Source organism: Theropithecus gelada, chromosome 9 (genome assembly GCF_003255815.1).
Source record: "Theropithecus gelada isolate Dixy chromosome 9, Tgel_1.0, whole genome shotgun sequence".
NCBI lineage: Eukaryota > Metazoa > Chordata > Mammalia > Primates > Cercopithecidae > Theropithecus > Theropithecus gelada.
This window is the reverse complement of record NC_037677.1, coordinates 91,837,901-91,861,356: the sequence shown is the minus strand read 5'-3', so window position 1 is coordinate 91,861,356 and position 23,456 is coordinate 91,837,901. Positions and strand designations below refer to the sequence as shown.

General features: G+C 45.1%; 1 protein-coding gene across 5 annotated transcripts in view; it reads left to right on the top strand.

Annotated features, from left to right (window-relative positions):
• Nucleotides 1-23,456, top strand: part of SORBS1 (sorbin and SH3 domain containing 1) — a 252,779-nt gene that overhangs the window by 131,501 nt on the left and 97,822 nt on the right. For 3 of the 5 annotated variants that reach the window (XM_025396194.1, XM_025396193.1, XM_025396192.1), the window contains 4 exons: nucleotides 9,645-9,671; nucleotides 9,789-9,901; nucleotides 16,719-17,087; nucleotides 20,789-20,933. In XM_025396194.1, the coding sequence (XP_025251979.1) occupies nucleotides 9,645-9,671; nucleotides 9,789-9,901; nucleotides 16,719-17,087; nucleotides 20,789-20,933 (654 nt within the window). The remainder of the gene's footprint in view (nucleotides 1-9,644; nucleotides 9,672-9,788; nucleotides 9,902-16,718; nucleotides 17,088-20,788; nucleotides 20,934-23,456) is intronic. The other 2 variants (XM_025396196.1, XM_025396195.1) reach the window with 1 other exon arrangement.

The window sequence follows — 23,456 nt, the reverse complement described above, 5'->3', positions numbered from 1 at the left end:
AAGCCACATGAAGCCCATCTCCCCACCTTAACCCGTCACTTGGGAAACCTGAGGTATTGAGTTTTAGAATTGGGACTTCAGAACCCGACAGATCTCTGTGCACACCCTGCCGCCACCACCTGTCGGCTGTGCGACTTTGGTCGAGTTATTCACTCTCTCTCAACCCTAATGAACTGTAGAATGGGGTTGATAATAGCACCTGCCTCATAGGATTATTGTGAGGAAGAAGTGTGTGAAGTGCTGTGTACCATGCCTGGTGGCATGGAATAGACTGTTAGATGTTAGCTGCTATTTGATTATCATTAGATTATTTTGGCCTCTCCAGAGACGACTTTGCACAGCCCAAGTATTCTGGGAGTTGGCAAACGCTGACTTTGAGATCAGGCACAGTTAGTTTAGGGTGAGACAGCACCTCTCCACTCTGTAGGGCAGTGGCCTTCACGCTTTAGCTGCATCAGAATCACTTGGAGTAAAAAGGTAGGTTGCTGGGCCCCAGCCCGGAGTTGTAGAATGTAGGGTTCCCGCTTGCAGGTCTGAGATAGGGTCTGAAGGTTCGCGTTTCTGACAGGTTCTTAGGTCATGCTGATGCAGCTAGTGCAAGGACCGCATCTGAGAGCTGCTGCTGTAGGGGATGGGAGCTTGCTTTCTTGAAGGAAAGGGAGGGAGAAATTGAATGGAGGGGAGGACCACTCCCTTGGGACCAGAGAAGATAGGCAGTAGGGTACACAGATCCCTCTGGGGCAGCGAGAGTGGTGTGTTGTGATAAGACAGATATGATATGTAGGATGGAAATGGCCAGACCTAGCATCCTGGAAGCTGACTTTCTTCCTGCCCAGCCACCCATAACAGGTGCCGGGTCACATGCTGGCGGATGAGGCCAGGCTAGGGTTTGAGCACAAACCCCTTTCTGGCGATGTTGGTCCCTGTGAGAGCTTCTTTATCCTTAGACTGACAGCAGGCCCGAGCAGCCCACAGCCCTGAAAGTCAACAGAGTAGCTTCTTGGTCCTGCATCCCTGAGTCCAGCCCTGATTCCTAACCCACTGGAAAGGTGGGGTTGAGGAGAGAAGGCAAAGTTATTTTATTCTAAGGCTAACCTCATCCAGCCTCTCCAAGCCTAACTGGGAAGACCCAGCTCCCAAGCTAGAGAACGTTTGGAGAAAAGAGAATCCTAAGGGATGATGCAAAGAGAAAGGCCTTATGTGCAGTCAAATGACCTTACAAACCGGCTGTCCCATCCTCTGGCAGTAAATGGAGGTGGTGGAGAGGGAGCCTGGAGCTCCCTCTAGTGGTTACAGTATGGCATTGACGCAGAACACAAATATGCCTACCAGGTGCACGCCTGTGCTACCAGTACCTTGTGTGGATTTGTTTTTTCTTTTCTTTTCTTTTGTTTTTTTGACAGGGTCTCACTCTGTTGCCCAGCCTGGAGTACAGTGATGCAATCATTGCTCGCTGCAGCCTCGACCTCCCAGGCTCAATCTGTCCTCCCACCTCAGCCTCCCAAGTAGCTGAGGTGCGCGCCACCACACTTGGCTAATTTTTATATTTTTTGTAGAGACAGAGTTTCTCCATGTTGCCCAGGCTGGTGTTGAACTTGTAGGCTCAAGTGATTCACCTGCCTCAGCCTGGCAAAGTGCTGGGATTACAGGTGTGAACCACCCTGCCCGGCCCTGTGTGTGGATTTGAGGCACTTTTGGAAACACTCTCGTGTCCCAAAATACGTTTGTGTCTTACAAATTTCTACCAACTAATGTGGTGAAAAGAAACTTCACCAAATCTTTTTCACCAAACCATCACCAGATTGTTTTAAAATGCAAATACTATACTCGGAAGAATTAAGGGATAGCTATCAGTCATTCACACCTTACAGTGAGTTCATCTTTGTAAATTGAGATCATCAAATCCGAATAAGCATACATTCATTCAGCATTATCTATGTGCCAGGTGCTGAGTAAGTCACTTGGAATTGTGATGAGAAAGGAGGAAAAGAGAGCAATTCTAGGTGCATTAGGTGAGGGCAAAAGGCAGTATGTTGCAACAGGAGTCAGGTGTGGACTTGTAGTCAGCCATCTTGCTTTCGGGCTGTGGTTAAGTCCTAGTGTCTTTGAGCTTATATCAAGTATGAGGAACTTGGGCCAGATGCTTTCCAAGCCTTACTAGCTCCAGAATGCTCTGTGACCTTAGGAAGTTTGGAAGTTAGCCTGACACAAATGGAATCCTTTTGATTGGTGATAAATTTAAGATGGTACAGGAGGGCAGTTTGTATGAAAAGGAACAAGCTGGGTTTGAGTAGAGGAAACAAAAAACCCCACATGCTCATTGATGAGTACGAAGCAGGCTAGAATGGGTTAACACTGGGGAGTGGGCTTAAAAGAGGATGTCAGTAAGCTGGGCACAGTGGCTCACACCTGTAATCCCAGCACTTTGGGAGGCTGAGGTGGGCGGATCACTTGAGGTCAGAAGTTCAAGACCAGCCTGGCCAACATGGTGAAACCCCATCTCTACTAAAAATACAAAAATCAGCCAAGCATGGTGGTGCATGCCTGTAATCCCAGCTACTTGGGGGGCTGAGGCAGAAGAATTGCTTGAACCTAGGAGGCAAAGTTGCAGTGAGTGAGATCACGCCACTGCACTCCAACCTGGAAGACAGAGCACGATTCTATCTCAAAAAGACAAAAAAAAAAAAAAAAAAAGAGAGAGAATGTGAGTATAGACAACTCAGGAATGGAAATCTTGTCCCCTTACTATGCTACCTATTGGCTAGCATCCTGCTGGCTCTTGACTCTGACAGTGTCCATGTCAACCTCCAGATTGACAACTTGCTGGCCTGTACCAGTCTATTATCCCATCCTGGGGCCTGGGAGCTCCTGGGCCTTCCCTGGCTTCATTATAACAGTTTTCAGCAGTATTTGCAGACAGCCATGCCCAGTCTGGACTGGGAGCCCAAGTGTGAGGCGGTGGATGGCTCTTGCCAAGGATTGCTTCCTACTCCCAATGCCTTTGCAGATAGCTAATGTCAGATGGCGTCTGGCTCCCTCCTTTCTCACCAGGGACAGCATTTGTCCCCCAGCTGCTCTCTCTGCTTCCTCACTGACTTGCTCCCTGTTTGCTACCTTCTTCAATGCCTATAGGTGTCCAGGTTGCTGATTATTTGCCTGGACTGGAAGCTCTAGTCCCTACCTGGCCCTCTGATACCCACATTTCAGCAGTGCCCCCTATTTCTAGTCCTTGTCCCAACCCCCTCACCTGGGAGAGTTGATATAGTTTTGGTTTCACACAGTTCTCTACTGAGGCTGAGCACTGCCACTTACTGTCTTTGTGATATGGACAAATTACTCCACCTTACAGGGCTTCAGTTGCCTTATTTATAAATTGGAGATGACCATAACAGAGTTGTTGAGATTAAATGAGCTCTTTTTTTTTTTTTTTTTTTTTTTTTTGAGATGGAGTCTCACTCTGTCACCCAGGCTGGAGTGCAGTGGTACGATCTCAGCTCACTGCAACCTCTGCCTCCTGGGTTCAAACGATTCTTTTGTCTCAGCCTCCCAAGTAGCTGGGACTACAGGCGCCCGCCACCACACCTGGCTACCTTTTTTTTTTTTTTTTTTTTTTTGTATTTTTAGTAGAGATGGGGTTTCACTATGTTGACCAGGCTGGTCTCAAACTCCTGACCTCATGATCCACCTGCCTTGGCCTCCCAAAATGCTGGGATTACAGGCATGAGCCACTGCACCCAGCTAAATGAGCTCTTTCATGTCAAGCATTTGGCACAGGCCCAAAGCAAGTGCTCTTTAAGGGTAACCATTCTAGTTCCTGCAGGTCAAGAGGCTTGTTAAAGATTTGAAATAATTTCAGTTTGAAGCCATGAGGGTCTTACCCTAGCATGGTGTCAGTGGGAGTGAAGAGCAGAGGCTGAGGATCAAAGTGCCTTTTGGAGAATGAAATGAGCAGGGCTCCTTGTGGTGTATTTAAGGACCACAGAGAGTAAGACTCCATGTGGCCCAGGAGATGTCTTCCCTGGTTGTCTAGGAGAGTAATTGTGGCACTCATGGAGATGGAGGGATTTGTGAAGAGTGCTGAAAAGAATGTTGAATTCCATCTTTTGACATGTTGAGTTTCTTGGCAAGGGAAGGACTTCCAGGAGAATGTTTCTAATGGGGAAATTTGGAGTCCAGTGTGTGGATTTGGAAGCCATCTGCATCCACATGAACTTTGAGAGAATGGAGACATTCTTGGGGGTGGAGTGACAGAGAGAGCCCTGGAAATTGCCCAGTTGACACTCATTCTCCAGACTCCTCCATTCAAGTGGTGGCTTAACTCAAGATCCCTGACCACAGCTTCCTGATCAGCCTCCTCATCTCTGAATGTGGACCTTGGTTTTTGGATCAGAACCATCTGAAAGGAATAGCAGTAATCTTAGTACCGACTCCCTGCCCCCAGGAGAAACCTCATCACCTTATCCCTGCCTCCTGACCTCATTGCCACACCAGGTCTGAGCGTTGGCCATATTGGTTCAGAGTGACTTGATCATGTCCCAGGTCAGGGTGTTTTCACTCCAGACAGGGAGCCTGAGCTGGTATTGGGTGTGATACCAAGCTTCGTGTTTGGTATAGTCTAAAGATCCTGTGGCTTGATGTATCAATTCCTGTGTTCTGACTTAGGTGCCAGGGTCCAGTTCAGCCCTTATATTTTGTTAATTCTGTACCAGTTGGCTCCAGTCCTTACTGCCTGATTCTTGAATGCAAAGTTAGCTTTGGACATAAAGATTCTTGGACCCACATTCAAATTATTTCCTCTGGTTTGACTCTCACATTTGCTCTCCAGAAATGGCAACAGCAAAAAGGTACCATAGGAAGGTTAACATTGAAGCAGTTAAAGGTACCCCGTACCTCCATTAAATTTGAGTGTTTTTGATGAGTACACGTGTGAACATTAGGGCCAACTGAGAAGTTGGAGGGAAAAGTCCTCAAGAGAGTGCACCTTCCCTTCTGACGCCAGTTGCAAGTTCAGGGGATTCCCAAAAGCACTATCCGATTTGGTGCAATGCTAGAGGGACTCACATAACATATTGAAAGCTGCTACGCTCCGGGTTATGGTTTATTATAGGGAAAGGATGCAGATTTTTAAAGGCAAGAGAAGATGCACATAGGGTGGAGTCTGGAAAAGGTACCAAATGCGGAGCTTCTGTTGCCCACTCTGCGTGGAGTCAGGACATATTATTTCCCAGCAGTGATGTGTGACAGTGTTCTCAGAGCATTTTCGACCAGGAAATGTACCCGAGCCTTTGTGTTCAGCATTTTTACCGTGGCTCCATTACATAGGCATGATCCACTGCCCACAGGGCAGATCTCAGTCTCCAGTCCAACTTCCTAATCGATGGAGCTCCTAGTGGCTCAAAGGCCCCACCCCAAGTCACATAGTTGGTGTGACTCAAAGTCCCAGATAAACAAAATCACTCCTATCAGGCAGGACTTCCCAGGAGCTCAGAGATTACATTCCAGAAGCTGAGGGCCAAGGCCAGACTTCTTTTTGGATAAAGTGAAATTCTCTGCTATACAGCATGAATACAAAATAAACACAAATAAGATTTGGAACACCCTTAGACTCACTATTAACATCTATCATCTACCTCTTAAATACTCTTACCAGAACACATCAAGACTCAGTCAGTGAAAATTATCCTAAGATCCCAAGAAGAATTGACTGATCAGCAAAAGACTTTAAAACAGGTCAAAATGAAATTAGCATAGAATGAGATAAAATAAAATATCAGGAGGCTACAGCCACAGGCCAGAAAAGATTGAAATAAAGAACAGCTGGAGGAAAAGATAAGGCAAAGTAAATTATGCATCTTGCAGAAAGGGTAGGTCTCTCAGGACTGCAAAAGCTCTCTAGGATCCAACTTTCCAAGGCACTCCCCCTACCTTGGGAGCTGTAAGGTAACATTTATTGAAAGAAGCATTTTGACAGTCTCTTCAATCAGGAGTTAATAATGGATGATTGTGTGTGCAAAATCTCATACTGCTGCACACAGGCACAAGTGGCCCCAGGCTGCTACCAACCTTCCAGGTTCAGAAGATGAGGTAATAGATGAAGGATAGTAAGATGTCAGAAATACAGCTCTCCTTTAACAAGGAAGAAAGGAAGATTTAAGAGGTCCTAGGAACTGCCTTTTTGGGATGGGGAAGGGGAACAGTTTTAAAGACTTGGAGTGAGAGGAAAAAGTGGATGTATCCCTAAGGATCTTATGTTCTTAAAGCTATTTATCACATGGCAGAGATCAACAATGCTCATTCTTGTCCATGGTTATTTTGCCCCCTTATGCTTTGAATTCTGATTTTGCAAAGCACGTGCTTTATGCCAGATACTTTCATTTAGTCCTCATGATTCAAAAGAGGTAGATATTATCTTCATTTCACAGATGTGGCCAGGTCATTTGCCACAGGATATGCAGTTAGCAAGATAGAGACTCAGGGCTGAAACTGGGCAATCTGATGTCACAGTGATACCTGGAGGTTTCATGATACCTGGAGGTCTGGAAGAACAGTTCACATCTCAGCTTTCCATGGCATAGCTGTTTGCTAGCGTCACTTGAATAGAACCAACCCAACGGAGACCCAGAAAGTGGGCAAAATAATGTGTCCCCAGTTCCATGTACGAAGTTTACATGCTTCATTAGATAGCCCTTCATTCAGAACCTGTTGACGTTAGTATATGCATAAATCTAATACATTTGATAGACTTATTTGACAAAGGTGGACTAGAAATAGCAACTTAGAAAAGAAGATGGAACAGTACAAGTGATAGCTGTGAGGGAGGAAGTGGACCATTGTCACGGCATGTCACCAAGTGTTTAAGGGCCTGCCAGGTGTGAGGGGAGCTCTGGGCCAGGGAGCCGTATGGATGCGACAGGGAGTGTGGTGCACTCAGAGGTACTTTCACGTACCTGATCTTTGATTCTCAAAGATTCTCCAATTCTTTGATTGGAGAGAATCAAAGAATCATACTCCCTGTGAGGAGTATGGGGTAAGGATTACATTTTGTAGATGAGAAAAGTAAAATTTAGCATGGCTAGTGAACTTGCTCCTGGTCATACAAGCCGGTACATTGCAGTATGTGAGTAAAACATATGTCCTGTACCTTTCCCAACTATGGTCGTCCCTCGGTATCTGCCAGTGATTGGTTCCAGGACCTTCACAGGTACCAAAATCTGAGGATGCTCAAGTCCCTTATATAAAATGACATTGTATTTGTATATAACCTATGCACATTCTCCTGTATATTTTAAATAATCTCTAGATTACTTATAACACCTAATATAATGTAAGTGCTATGTAAATAGTTGTTATTCTGTATTTTTTAATGTTATATTATTATTGTTTTCTTATTTTTTGTTTTCTCCTCCAATATTTGATCCACGGTTGGTTGAATTCACAGATGTGGAATCCGTGGGTATCGAGGGCCGACCGCATGCGGTTTTTGTGGGGTGGAGAAGACAAATAGCAGTGAATTGTCCATAAGGAAGTGGCAGAAATGTAACAGGCAACCTGCTAAAAGAATATGTAGCTGAATTTAAAAACTGTTTTAAAGGGGGAAAAATAAAATGGATACAGCTAGTTTTCTAGAATAAGGAAGTTTTTGAGTGTACCTCTCATCGGTGGTTCTCCTGGTGTAGGTTATGGACTGGCAGTCTCAGCATCACCTGCAAACTTGTTAGAAATGCAAATTCTTGGGCCTCACCTCACACTTACTGCATCAGAAGCGCCGGGAGCCCGGCCCAGCCACCTGTGTTTCAGCAAGCCCTGATGCAGCCACACCACTGCTTTACATGAATGCCAATCACTCAGAACCTTTACCCTACCTTGCCTTTTGCTCCAGCTGTTTTTGGCTCCCACCACCTCTCTGAAGCATAGCATCCTCTTCCTGGCTGATGGGGAGGCTGGTGGCTGTGGAGGTGGTAGGCAGGGTGCTAGGTTTGGATTCTGGAGACTTGGGCTGACTGCTTTGTCACTTCCTGGCTGTGTGACTTTGGGCAAGTCAGTTGGCCTCTCTGTTTCCTCATCCATGAAGGAGAGTAATTACCTGTTTCACAGAGTTGTTGTGTACACTGAACTAAAACTAAGTGGGGGTAACAGTGACTCACAGTGGCACTTAGAGAGGTGTTCAGTAAATGTCTGTAAATCTCAGTTTGGCATCTGGAAAGCCCATGTCTAGCCCCTGAGGGACCCACATTGAAATGGAGGCTTGGGCAGTGAGACTGTAGTATTAGTCCCTCTTTTTCTACATGATAAGGCAAGAGGAGACAGCCTGGGAGAGGAAGGGGTTAAGGCTTGGCTAGATTAGGGATTGGCAAACCATGGCTGTGAGCGGAATCTGGCCTGTGCCTTTTTTTGTACAGCCCTCGAGCTAAGAACGGCTTTTACATTTTTTAATGGTTGAAAGAAAAATCAAAAGAAGAATGGTATTGTATGCCACATGAAAATTTTATGAAATTCAGATTTTAGTGTCCATAAATAAAGGTTTATTGGAACACAGCCATGCTCATTCATTTACATATCATCTGTGGCTGCCTTTGTCCTACAATAGCAGAGCCAAGTAGTTGCATCTGAGACCATATGGCCCATAAAACCTAAAATATTTACTATCTGGTCCTCTATAGAAAAAAGTCTCTGGACCCCTGGGTTAGATCAAGGATAGAGAGTAGAGACAAGAGATAATACAGAAGATGATAAATAGCAAACATTTTCTGAACTTTGCCAGGCACTGTGGTAAGCATTTTGCATGCATATATGTTCTTATTAACAACACTTATAAAACAGGCATATCATTATCTCCATTTTTCAGATGGGCAAACTGAGGCTTATAACTTGCTCAGGGTCATAGAACCCTTAGGTGGTAGACCCAGGATATGAATTGAGGCCCAGCTGCCTTTCCAGTCAGGTTCGTAACCACTGCAGTCTGCAGCCTCATGGTGCTATGTGCTATGTGGATCAAACTGGGAGAAGTTTAGGGTCTCTGAAATGCATCAGGCAGTGGCTGGGAAGGCTGAAGGGAGACAAGGGTGCTTTGTGATGTGATGAACACTCAAGAAGGGTGATTAGATTTTGAAATGTTTATGTGGCTCATTTAATGGAAAGAAGAAAAGCAGGCAGGGAGAAAAAAAGTCTTTATCGCAGCAGATACCTCCTGGCTTAAGTCATGTTCTGTCCCTTAGCCCAGCACCATCACCCCTGGAAAAAGTGTTGATCCACTTCTCTCTCTCCTGGGCTTGTTAGTTGATTGGGAGTGGTCATTCTGAGCCCACAGCAGGCTCGAGGAAGGGGAATGAGAGGCAGTGAGGAGGGACTGGACAGTAGAGAATTCTGTTGCCTTTTTGTCTGTAAAATAAGAATGTCAAGTGACAATTGTTTCTTCATCCCTGTGAATGTGAGCCTTGTGTTTTCAAAGGTCAGTGCCTGTGAGCACATCATGGTTTTGAGTGGGTTCCTATGGTAATCAGGCCATCGTGACTGAGGGCATTTTGTGTCAGACAACGGGGTGCTGGATTTTCAACCTTCTATGCAGTTCATGCTTGTTTCCTGCAAATGTAACCATTTCTGTTTTTCCCCTTTTCTTGTTTCCATCCTTTCTGCACCACGTGTAGGTCTGGAGCCAGAGCCTTCTTCAGCAGGTATGGCTTCTCTTGCATTCTCACCTTTCTGGCCTTCTACTAAGGACCCCGGAGTTACAGGGGAACCAGGGAGTTATTCCCTGTGAGTGAGAGCTTTTTTTCCTCCCTGTTTCTCAGATGAGTGGAGGCTTTCTTCCAGTGCTGATGCCAATGGAAATGCCCAGCCATCTTCACTTGCTGCCAAGGGCTACAGGAGTGTGCATCCCAATCTTCCTTCCGACAAGTCCCAGGTAGGCATGTGCCCAAGGGCAGGGTGGGGACTGGTGAGTGGTACCTGTTCTTGAGTCTCTTAACTTAGACTGGTGACTTCCTGCTTCCCCAACTGGTTAATGGAGTAGGTTTCAAGCTTTCGGACAACTCCAGATAAGCTCTGCAAGGACCGAGCTAAGGGAAAGTTGGGGTCAAGGGAAGCAGAGGCACGGAATGAGGTTGGTCTGTACCTGGGTGTTGGAAATAGGCCTTGATGCCTATTTAGGTTTGTTATGTATGTAGAAGTGTTCTGAAAGAGGGAATTCATTTAGCCCTGGATACATAGGAAAAAGGTCTGAGATTTAAAAAAAAAAAAAAAATTCTTTAGAGTGTAATATTTGAGAGAAGAATGCATCTTGTGTTTATTCCAATTGTTTTCTGGAGATGGGGCTGTAAGAACTCCAGCAACAGTATCCTTACAGATTAAGATCAGGTAGCTGTGGCCAGGCTCTAAGTCCAGCAACCCAGGAACAGGCAAAATGACAGTACAGCCCAGCTGTATCCTACAAAAGAAAATCCCCCAAAGCTGTACAAATTGGAATAAGGATACTTTTGCTTAAGTCTTTCCCCCTAGGTGGCTTTCTTGATCTTTCTTCCTTCCCTCTCCTGTTGTTACTTTGTCATTTTGATAAAGGGAATAGACTATGTTTTAATTTAGGTGATCTGTGATGAACATTTTTGCATACAGGAACCACATCTGTGGAATCGACTACTACTCCTTTCTCTCTCTCTCTCTGTCTCCCCTCTCTCTCTTTCTGTCTTCCTCTCTCTTTTTTGGAGTCAGGGTCTCTATCTGTTGCCCAGGCCAGAGTGCAATGGTGTCATCGTAGCTCACTGAAGCCTCCGATGGCTGGCCTCAAGCCACTCTCCCACCTTGGCTTCCCAAAGTGTTGGGATTATAGGTGTGAGACACCACACCTAGCCTAGTCCTTTCTCTTAAAGGAAGCTGTGCTGCTCAAAAACTATTGCAGAAATGTGTTCCTTATGTGGTCCACTTCCCTGTGCCTTCCTTCTGTGAAGGTGTTCCCTGAACTCACAAGGGGTCTGGAAATTCTGCAGGTCCTTCCTAGTTCCCACCCCCACTTCTCCAATGATCCTCTGGTTCCTGCTCCTGAGGATGTAAAATTGCATTTGCTGCTGAAATGAAGCAGAATCAGAGATGATGTTTTTCTCCCTCCCTACAGATGCTTATCTTCCCCAGCGTGGAATTGGTTGCTTAACTGTCTGCCTTGTATGCTGAGCAACAAACACATTTAGCCTTTCTGCCACCTGCCATCACTTGCCTCTCTAGGTACAGCCATATTGCATCCTGGGTCACCGGTTAGAACCAAGAGCTGTAAATGAGCCTGGCTTTTTGAAGTCCTCATTAGACACAGGGACTGGGGAGGTCACTTGTCCGGTAAAGGACTTGCCATGGTTTTCCCATGCCTAAACCCTCTCACAGTGTATAAATGTGCTGCCTGTGGCAGACATACTACTTTTCAACCATCTCAAGAACGGATGCCATCAGCTCTATGCAGATTGAGAAACAGTGCTGATTAATTCAGAGCAAATGTGGAAGCATGTCCTCTTCTACTATCAGTGACTTAGTTCAAAGGGTAACTCAGTAATTCTTTTTGGCTTCTTAAGCAGCTTTTTTGAAAAAATAATTTTAAAAGCATGTGAAGTAAATAAAAATTCTTTTAAAATAGATTTATTTAACACAGCTTTATTGAGCATCTCCGTGGTGTTCAGATCACTGTGTAAAGCATTGCCCTCAAGAGGTTGATAAGGGTGAACACCCTATAATATCTTTTACAAAGTGTGTTTTCTTATCTGTCACTATCCAAGAATTTTCCTTTTATTGGGGTTCCCTTTAAGGGAACCTGGTAAATTGTTGATAAAGAGGTTTTTATCCTGCATATTCAATGTAAAATCAGCCATTCAAATTTCAGGGATCTTTAGGTCACGCATTACCTCTTAGATGTGTTTTCTAAATGGAAACGTGACTTCTTGTCTGTATAGTGATTGCCAAAGCTTTAAGTATGCAGTGGCTTAGACAAAGGAATTGGTAGCTTACAGAACTGTATAAACTATAAACATACCATGATTTTCCAGAAGCCTCATATTTTTACTGACCCACCTTCTAAAAAGATAAATAGAATTTCATTTGTAGCCAACTGGGCAGAATGCAGACTGCCTGTGTGGTTCCTACAATGTTTACAACAAAAAGTAGTTCCCTGCATGTAAAGTCACTGTGCCTATCCCCTTTCTTCTTCAGGACTAAAAGAAGCCCCAGGGCAGGAGACCTTTGGATCTGAGTGCACTGTTGATGCTCTGGGGAAGCGTCCTCTCTACAGGGTCAAAGCCCTGGGAAGGCTCATGCCTGATGTAATGCATCCCTGGCACCATATATGGTGAGAGCCGAAATAAGTTAGAAACTCACTGAAGCTGATTTCTATCTTTGGACAAGAAGAAATCACATATGGGACATTTGAGCTGAAAGTAAAAGTAAATCTGAGCTCAAATCAAAATGGTCTTTTGCTTACCTCCCTACTGCCATTATCAGCATACCCGCCAGTCCCTTTGGTGCGTGCTAGCTCAAGTGTTTTGTTTCTAGAATCGTTTAGTCTGTAAACGTGTTCACTGAAACCAAGTGAGTTCACCTGAAAGTTTTTGCTGTTGCTTGCTACTGGAGAGGGGCTATTCATTTTGGTTTTTTTGTCTGGTACATATTCACTAGCACTGCCATGGGTGCCCTGTGGAAAGGATAGGCATTGGATTAGCCAAGGGTATCCAAGTGAGCTGCTTCTCCAGTGAGCTTATTTGTACCTTGAAAACTGAGTTTAAGGAACAGGTTATTTACTGTTTCTGGGTTGATGGTCTAATCCGCACTCAAAAACTTTTTTTTTTTTTTTTTTTTTTTATAGTCTTGCTCTGTCACCTAGGCTGGAGTGCAGAGGTGCCATCACAGCTCACTGAAGCCTTGACCTCCTGGGCTCAAGCAATCCTCCCTCCTCAGCCTCCTTAGTAGCTGGGGCTACAGGTGTGTGCCACCACACCTGGCTATTTCTTTTTTAAATGTTTTGTAGAGACAGAGTCTCACTGTATTGCCCAGGCTGGTCTCAAACTCCTGAGCTCAAGTGGTCCTTCTGCCTTGGTTTTCCAAAGTGCTGGGATTACAGGCTTAAGCCACAGTGCCCAACCCATAAAACTTTTAAATATTTTTCACCTATTCACCCTTTCTAACATTCTTTCTTTTTGCCACTTGTATGCCACAAATATAAGAATGAAATAGGCCAGACACAGTGGCTCATGCCTGTAATCCCAGCACTTTGGGAGGCTGAGGTGGGTGGATCGCTGGAGGTCAGGAGTTTGAGACCAGTCTGGCCAACATGGTGAAACCCTGTCTTTACTAAAAAAAAATACAAAAATTAGCCGGTTGTGATGGCAGGCAACTATAATCCTAGCTACTCAGGAGGCTGAAGCAGGAGAATCGCTTGAACCCAGGAGGTGGAGGTTACAGTGAGCTGAGATCACACCATTGCACTCCAGCCTGGGCAACAGGGCGAGACTGCGTCTCAAAAAAGAAAAAAAAAAAGAATGAAATAAAATTAAAAATAAAATCAAAATAGACCCAGGTCTTGCACCCTCCTCATTTTTGGTCAAAATTCACTTACCAGATATTGACCAAACTCTAATATACTTCACTTGTGTAATTTGAAGGAAAGTTCTGGTTTTCTTCTAGAATTGGGATATCTTTAAAAATAGGAGCCACTCACGTCTGTAATCCCAGCACTTTGGGAGGCCAAGGGAGGTGGATCACAAAGCCAGGAGCTTGAGACCATCCTGGCCAACAGGGTGAAACCCAGTCTCTACTAAAAATACAAAAAATTAGCCAGGTGAGGTGGCATGTGCTTGTAGTCCCAGCTACTCGGGAGGCTGAGGCAGGAGAATTGCTTATACCTGGGAGGCGGAGGCTGCAGTTAGCCGAGATCATGCCACTGCACTCCAGCCTGGGCGACAGAGTGAGACTCCATCTCAAAAAAAAAAAAGGAGCCGTTAAAGAAAATCTAGGCCGTGTGCAGTGGCTCATGTCCATAATCCCAGCACTTTGGGAGGCCGAGGTGGGCAGATCACGAAGTCAGGAAAAACGAGACCATCCTGGCTAACATGGTGAAACCCCGTTTCTACTAAAAATACAAAAAATTGGCCGGGCGTGGTGTCATGTGCCTGTAGTCCCAGCTACTCGGGAGGCTGAGGCAGGAGAATCACTTGAACCCAGGAGGCAGAGGTTGCAGTGAGCTGAGGTCACATCACTGCGCTCCAGCCTGGGCGACAGAGCGAGACTCCATCTCAAAACAAAACAAAACAAAAAAGAAAATCTAGCAAAATGAAGTTTCCTCATCTTATAGTCTAATTCCCAGTTGAGCCACAGGTTGGCAGATGACTCTTGTTGATGTGAGGATCAGACTAGAGGGTTACCCCATTTCCTTGACCCTCTTCTCCACTGAGACCCAAAGGGGAGCAGTGTTGAGAAGAGAGGGATGCTATGTGAGCCTGTGGACCTGCAACCAGAGCTTTGGGCTTAAGCTGTGAATCTGAGGCTGATCATTGACCTCTGGGGCTGATTCCCTTTGTGTGGTGGTGGGCTGGGTGAGATGGGCATGGGGCTGGATTTTGATAAACTAGGCACAGTCCAATCTGGTAAAGGCCAATTCAGTCCTTCATCGCCTGGTCCCCTCTTTTGTGTACATCAAAAATGGGAGACTGTGTGCTTTTAATCTCATGCTTGTCTTCCTTCTAATAATTAGCTTCATCAGATTCTTTCCTCTGAGAAAAGAGCACATGTGTATTCAAAAATCCTTGGCATTCTCTTCTTAGGGCGCTTTAATTTGTTATGCTTACGGAATTGAGTGCTAAATCTCAGTGACTCAGTTAAGACATCTGTCGCCTGTGAACACAAATAAGGATGGCTCTTCCAATTCTCCTTTTCCTAAGGGAAAAGAATGAAAGGCACTCAAAAGAGTTCCAGTGAACATAAACTTCTAAGGCCAAAGGCTCAAAGATAAATCTTGAGGGAAGGAGGTTTGAGAGGGAGTTGGGGGCTTTGGGGCCTCTCCCACTGGTGTTTAGTTCACTTGGCGCCCTTCTTGAGTCAGGACGTCTCATAAAGATGCAGTCAGCCAAGGATTGGTGTCAAAATTGATGTAGCATGTGGCCTGCTATGGGCTAGGCTCAGCCTCCCTGGATGCAAAGGAGAGTCAGGCCTACCTCTCCAGGTGAGTGGGATTCAGTCTTTGGCTTCACTCAGAGAGAACTGTGGATACTAGGAGGAGTCTAACCTGAGGATGTGCTGAAAAACGTGTTAAGAATTGTTTTTGCTTAGATCATGTTATGCTGTCGTTTCTAATGATCGTCCTTCTTTCCATTTCCCTCCTCTTTCTTTTTTCCCTGTTTGATAACATATCTTGAAAATATTGCTAAAGGTTTTCTCTCCCCCACGCCCTCCTCTCCCTCAAAAGGACCGCTTTGCATGGCAGTCCCCCACCATCCACAATACCTACAAGGATTCCCTCTACCTGAGCTCACCAAAGCCTTACGTCCCACTCAGCACCCCCAGCCAGCAGAACCCCTCACAACCCCAGCCCATCTCTGTCCTCCTGGCAGCTAGATCGGCTCCCAAAGGTGTGGTGTGCCCTGGTTCCTTGCTTCCGGACTCCACGTTCCCCAGTGCTTCATCCCAACCCCAGCAGCGCTATGCAGCCACCAGGACAGTTTATCATAAGAATGTGAGCTCTAACCCATGTCATGAGGCAGTTGGGATTAAAAAGGTCAGCAGCTTATATGTACCTTGTTTATCCAATAACATTTGCCTGGCGGCGTCAGAAAACTCCTCTCGTGTTGCACGTGACCCTGCCAAAGGCACTCCCTCGGAGGCTGCGGGCACCCGAGCACCGGCTCCCAGCCTTGTCTCCCGCACAGCCGGCACAGGAAAACCACCCCCTGCTCCTCCTCCTGACCCTCCCAAGCTATTCTTTGACATCCGTAAAGATGCCGTTAACCGTGGCGAGAGTCCTTCCCTGGGGACTCGGGCTTCGTTCCCAGATGTGAGACCACCTGTGCTAGGCCCCCGGGTTACCTCTGATCCCGAAAACCGGAAGAGCAAAGAATCTTACCTTTTGCAGCCGAGTTATCCAGCCAAGGCAAGAAATTAGGAATGTTTGTGTGTCTTCTCCACTGTCTCTTTCAAAACTGTTGCGAGCAGCTCATTGTTCACTGGGCTGCCCTACCCTCCCTTTCCTCATTAATATTGTTGTGGCTTGAATCCTGAATTCTTCCGTCTGAACCTCTCAGCACAGTACTCTCTTTGTCTGTCTCTCTTTTCTGTAAATGTGTAAGTATGCCGGAGCGTGGAATCCAGAGACTAATAACATGGTGAGATACTCATTGTTCATGTTTTATTACAAGGTGCCAAAGAAATTGTATTTACTTCCAAGCTTTCAGGCTCTATGGTGGTGTTGTGGGGTTAAACACAGCCTGCCTGCCTGTTCTGTTGTTCTCTCTTTCTCTCTCATAAAGTGTTAAAAGGATTCAAAAATAGATGGATGAAAAGCGGAGTTGGATGGGGTTCCCTCTGTGTCATGGAGTGTCAGAAGGCCAGCTGGCCAGCTCCGACTGTCTCATGTACTCTGAGAAAAGGGCACTGATTAAATGTTTCTCAGAGTACCTCACTGCATGCCCACTCTGAACCGTTTAAATATGGAATTCTGTCCTCGTATCATACCCCTTTCCATAACGACCACCTTATTTCCACAGGATGCCACTTCCTCCAGTGCAGCCCAGCCGGAGGTAATAGTTGTCCCTCTCTACCTGGTTAATACTGACAGAGGGCAAGAAGGCACTGCCAGACCTCCAGCACCTCTGGGGCCTCTTGGCTGCGTCCCCACAATCCCAGCGACCGCCTCTGCCGCCTCACCTCTGACCTTCCCGACTCTAGATGATTTCATTCCCCCTCATCTGCAGAGGTGGTCCCACCACAGCCAGCCAGCCCGCGCCTCTGGCTCCTTTGCCCCCATTAGCCAGACGCCACCATCCTTCTCACCACCACCTCCACTGGTCCCTCCTGCCCCGGAGGACCTCCGCAGAGTCTCGGAGCCTGACCTCACGGGAGCTGTTTCGAGTACCGTAAGCTTGCCGGACTCCCCTCCTCACGGCTTTTCTGAATGTCTCCTCCCAGCAGTCACATTCCCTTTCTCACTGAAGCTCTGAGCTCTGAGGACAGCACTGGCTGCCGCTGTGCCTGCGTGATGACTGGAGCCGTGTCCCCTGTCACTAGCGTGCATGCTTCCCGTGTGTCTTCCCTGGGTCTCTCGGGTTGTTCCCCATCTCTGCAGTGCCTCGTCTTCTCTGTCCTGTTGGGAATGCACATCTTTCTCCCTCTGAAGACAACATCTGTGGCCTTTATGTTGACTGGCCATGCTCTCCACAGGCCAGGTGGGGGGGGGTCATGTAGAGAGCTGAGGAAAGCTGAAGAATTATGGGGAAAAGCAACGGTAGGTATGGTGGTGCTACCTGCCAGGGAGTGGGGAGATCTCGGGAGGAAGAGATTCTTATGTTGACCTAGTGAGTAAATAAACAAATAAACTCTCTGTACTATGCAGAAATGACAGAGACTAGGATTTTTTTTTTTTTTTTTTTTAGTGAGAGAGTTGGGTTTAAGTGAGCAAGTGGGTCTGAAAGCCCTGTATAATGTTAGGACTTTTACCTCAAAAGGCAGGCAATTGCTAGGGCCCCTGAGGAGGAGGCCCCAGGAGGAGCCTTTGTGGCAAAACAGTACACCCGTGGCCCCAGGAAGTCAAAGGGCCCTGATGCCTCAGGTCCCATCCCATCCTGCGGGTGAGGGAATGAGTTCCCACCACAGCTGGGAAAGCCCTACTGCTTTAGAGTAAAAGCTGAGTCAAAGTGCTTGGGTCTCCTTTTTCCTTAGGAGCCCTGGGAATTGAGAGAATCTGAGAACTTCAGTGCAAGTTGTAATATGGGTATACGTGAATCTACTCACAGGGCTGTGGGTTCAGTGGGACCGAGTAGTAAAAGTTCCTCTTACGGGGCTTGACATAGAGAAGGTGCCTAGTGAATGTTAGCTATGTTGCTGAGGACTTGCCCTGGCAAATGAGGGCCAGGGTCACTCAAAAGCAAGTAACTGGTTAGTTAACAATTCATCATTGAGTTTCTACCATGGTCTAGGCATTCTGCTAAGTACCCCGGGCACAACCATGAGTCAGGGCCTTGTTCCAAAGGAATTTTTGGAGAAGGAGGTCACTTCTCAAGCTTTGTGTACATGGTATCATCTGAGGGTCAGGGAAGCTTGTTTAAATCGTCACCCGCAGGTTATACTCCTAGAATTTCTGACTGAGTGGGTCTGGAGAAGAGCCTGGGAATCTCTTGAGAGCAAGTGCTCAGAGCTTTCAGATGCTGGGGTCCACACACTACACTTTGAGATACAGACATCTAGTGGGTCATGCAATTAATTGGCTGATGGAACTAAGCATTTACTGACATCCCTTCGTGTAAAGATGTATGCCTGCAAAACTGTTCCAAATGGCTTGTTAAGCTGCAGCCAGTCATGCAGAAAGCAGGAAGGAAACTTTTTATTTGGCTTATTAGATAAATTATAATGAGGCATCAAGCACATCAAAGCTGGGAACTGTTAGGTCCTGAGCTGCGGCCTGTTCTGAAATCTCTAGTGCTGTGCAATGTAGTTAGGTCAGCACCAGGCCCAGTGTGGCCCATGGGCTTGGATATCCTTCTAGCTTTGAATTTTGCAGCTCAGCCCCATTGGAGAAAAATGCTAGATTGTTCCCTGATCTGTTCCCCTCTACCTTCAGCCGAACTTAGAATTTAGAAGCCACTCTTGTTTTGGGGACTATAGGCATCTTCCCTTTGACATGGATTATGTTTGTCTGGAGTAGGGTAAAGTGAGTCTTATGTTTAGTGTCTTCATAGACCGTTGTGAATAGTTTAATTGTGTATCCTATAATTTATCATTTGTGTAGACCTAGGTTTTCATATCAAGTTGGTTTTAGGTGTACCAGGACAGATTAGTTGGGACAGTGTCCTCGATGTCTCCAACCTGACTAATCAGCCTGTTGTAGAGCTCCCAGAAGGACCTCAGTTGGCCTGATAGCTTCGGGTTTGGCCCTGGGAAACAGAGGTGAAAAAGGAAACTCCTTGGATTCCTCTTGACAGAGGAGGAACCCCTGTGGATGGTGTCGGAGCTGTGAACTGATGCCTGCTCCATCTGTAGCTAGTTGAGAGAAAGAAGGAAGAATAAAAGTCATGTTAATTGATATGAGTTATTTTAGTCAATAGCTGTTTTTGTGATGTTCCAGAAATAAGACACAAAGTAAAATTTGTAAAGAGCTTAATGCTCATATGATCCACCCAAACATCACATTAGGCATTTATACTTTAAAGAGCTGTATGCCTGATATTTTGTGTTTCTTGGATGCATTCAGGCAGTTTTTAATGATATGTCATTTATCATAATTATATCACTTTGGAGATAAATTAGGAAAAGTGTAATTATTTTCCACTTTCTAAATGGAGGAATCAAGGTGAGGCACTTTTGTATAAAATCATACTGTGCTTCTCAAGTCTTGAGAAAAGGTTTTATTTATGAAATTGAGCTGCCCCTCATAACTAAATAGTGGCGGCTGTTTAGCAGACTATCAGAAGAGATAGACTGACCTAGGCAGTGTTGTGAAGTTCCTACTGTGTGTCAGGAGCTGTCCTGGGTGCTGATGCCTATATCCTCTTCTGATAAGCATTTGTTTTCTTGCTACAAACATTTGCTCAGACACACCATTTCTGAAAGATGCCGCCTGTCATTCACGTGGGATTTACTAGCACCTGCTATCTGCAGGGCATTGAGCTAGGTGTGAATGAGGGGGTGGCCCTCATCCTGTGGGTACGTTCACAGGAGTTGATCTCTGATTATTGCTTCCAGATAATTATTGCTTTAAAAGTAACTATCAAAATCTTGTTCTTAAAGCCCTTTAAGAAAAGCATCCTCAATTTATGGGTTATAAACTCAAAAATAGAAATGTATAAATATCATGAAGGAAACTATCTAAATATCCCTAGTGCCTTTTGGGGTCTTATTTTGTTTTAAAAGACTGGCATTATCCCCAATATGCAGCTTATAATTTTAGTATTAATAATTTTATTGGTATTTCTGGCAGAGACCTCAGGTTTTTAAAGTCAGGATTCTCACGAGTCTTAGGGATCTTTGTCACTTTAATATGAGAGTGAAAAAATGTCACAGTAGGATAGGATAATATCCAAATCTCAGAAGCAAACATCAGTAAAATTGCTCAGTGATGCTGATGCTAAGGGTAGCTTTCTGAAAAAACTGTTGCTCAACTCCTCCCTGTTCTTACTTGATGTCTTGTCCTCACATTGTCTTACATTTCTCTGTACAGAGTACTAAACTTCCCTGATTTTTCCCAATTAAACCAGCTCTTGTTCTTGGATCGCATTTGGAATTGCATGGTTTTTGCATGTTATTCTACTTGGATTTGAATTTGTTTTTTCAGTAACCGGATTGACCCACAACTGTTAGCAGGTGGACCTAATGAATGATGTTGCTGAGACTTGCAGTAACATTCACCTTCCCTCTCTCCTCCGCCCCATACTAATACCAACAAAGAGAATAAGCATTCCAACTGAACCTTCTAACTGGAATTAATGATATGATATAGCTCATTGATTGCATTTCTTTTTATAATTAAGATCATTGTAAAGCTTTAAATTTCTTCTTTTTAAAAAACATTAACACTAGCTTTTTATATTTACAGTTAGTTACATTGTTTGTTTGTTCGTTTCAGGATTCCAGTCCTCTACTAAACGAAGTTTCTTCTTCCCTTATTGGAACTGATTCCCAAGCCTTTCCACCAGTTAGCAAGCCTTCGTCTGCCTATCCCTCCACCACGATTGTCAATCCGACTATTGTGCTCTTGCAGCACAATCGAGGTAAGAGAGGCTTGTGTCCCACTCCCAGCCCACTGGAACCAACATAGCTCTTCCATGACATCTGTCAGGGTCAAAAATTCTGTTATTTCACAGAAATGTTCACAAATCCCATTGTTTCCCAAGGTCATTTGCCCCCGTTTACTCACTCTCGTGGCCCCTAAAATAAACCCCAGCAGACAGACAGAGGCCCCTGATTTGAGGTGATGTCAGGGGTCTGAATAAGTAAGCTGGGTTCGTTCGACTCCTTGGGTGTTCATGGTTGTCTTCTTCAAATCGTAACACCAAAAAAAGAAGAAAGGAAAGAGTTTGGTCTCTTGATGGTAATAGAGATTTAGCTTTGAAAATCTAGGTACAATAATACCTCTTTTAAGTAGTATCTTAAATGATTTAGTTTTTTGACATGAAATTTAGAGACAGCAGAATTTTTAGTATCAAATTTAGAAAAGAAAACATATTGTGTAGAAAATTTTGTGGAATGTAAAACATGTTTTTGTGCCTTGAAAACAGAGACTATTAAATTTTTCTTGACGACTCACTGGCCTTCATTCTTGCCAGCTGTTTGTCTCTGTACTATGTGGCTCTAGGCAGCCCTGCTTAGAGTTTTCGCGTTTGTTTTCTGTAGTGTGTCTGACTGCTTCCGGTTGGTTTTTCTGCTTCTCTGAAAAGCAGAGAAGCTTTGAGGTGGGGTGAAGCGGAAGTTCTTTGGGTATATATTGACTCTTCTGCTTTAAAATTCCAGACGATGATTCTAAATCCCAAGCTTTCCTTTTTGGAATTCCATACAGGAATAAATTTTCTCTTTACAAAAGTCCTTTGCAGCATGAAATGTAAGGTTTTCAAGCTGTTTCCTCACGTAGAAAGGGCTCGTTTGTCTGAATTTCCGATAACAGTGGAGGTTTAATTATTTTGTTCAGAGCTCACATCTTCCTTTTGACACTGTGCTCTCTGACTTCATAGTTTTCCTCCACTCCTCCCCCCTCCTCCTTCCTCTCTGCATTAATTTGAATGAGAATGGGACTGGAGTCTATTTTTAATTGTTTTCCATACTAAATAGAGTTTTTCTGTTTCCTGCTTCTAACTTGAAAAGCAGATGAATAAAACATTTTCTTTCACTTCAGATCTTTCCACTAAAATCTTAAGGTTGTTTTAGTAGTTTTGTTATTTTTTTCACTATGTATGGCTCCTGCATTAATTTTCACGCATGAATTTGGGTTCTTGAAAAGAAAAAAAGGGTCCCAGCTCCCACACGGAACCATGCAGGAGCCCATTCTGCTTCAGCGGTGCCATGCCCCTTACTGGCAGTGGCTCTCCTTGCCCAGAAAGTGTCTGTAATGCGGGACAAAGTGAAATTTTGTTTCTCTGAACTTCCTTGTGACTCCTATTTAAAAAAAAAAAAAATTCAGTCAAACAGAATTAAGTTAGTTCCCAGAAGGACAGGCAGTTTCTTTAAAAATGGGATTTATTCTCACGGCAACTTGGTTTTTGGGAAATGCCAAGTGTAATGTCAGCTGCTTCCCCTCTGATGACACCTAGTGAGACATCTTTGGGCACAGAAATGCCTGTAGTTCCTTTTTGTTTCTTCCTTGAATAGATGGGTACCTTTTATTTACCCAAATGCCTTTGGTTCTTGCCTTTCTCTTTTGTCCAAGTCCTGCCCTTGGGTTTAAAAATCAGAATTGTGCAGCCTGAGACACACATCCTTCAGAAAAGGATACAAGTAATGGCATTCATTTTTTGGAATTAAATGATAGATTTCCATAAAGAGCAAAACCATATGTTCACTAAGCAGGTAGGGCAGGAAGAGTCGAGAAGAATAGGAGAGCCTCACTGGCCCAGCCCTGTATTACTAATCATAAATGGGGTTTAGGTCAAGTGTTTTTGGCATTGCTTTGGAATTTGCCTAACCTGGCAGCTCTGCTTTGCTTCATAAACAGTCCCCATAAAAATAATTTCTTAACTATTGCAGAGACTCCTGAGAGAATAACTTTACTCCACTTCTGGGATTCTAGTTTTGTCATCCTAAAAAATGCCTCCCTCCCTGCCCTTTTTTTTTGCCTAGACTGTCCCAGGGCATAGTGTGGCAATAATCCTGTCTTTCCCGGCCAGCTTCCCCCTGCTGGAAACAGGGGCACTGAGCCTCTGGCCTGGCGCTCATGGTTGTGAACAACGCAGCCCTTTCCCCCTCTTTCCTGAGTTTTCACACCACATGGGTTTGAAGGCGAGTCACTTACCATCTGTCTGGGAGGGAGGCTTTGAATCGGAAAGCTGTCAGGATGAAAAGAGGAGCGTGGGTCCCCTTGCTTAGGGCTTCTCCGTCTCTGTGCATCGGATCCTGAGAGTCTTGTTAACCTGCAGGTTCAACCTCAAGAGGTTTGGGGTGGAGGAGACGAGATTCTACGTTTTCAGCGAGCTTGCTGGGCAAGCCAGTGCCACCGGCCCACAAACCACTTTGAGAACTAGAGCTCAGAGGTTCCCAGACTTATGGATACATGAAGCAGTCTAGGGATCACCCTAGGGCTTTTC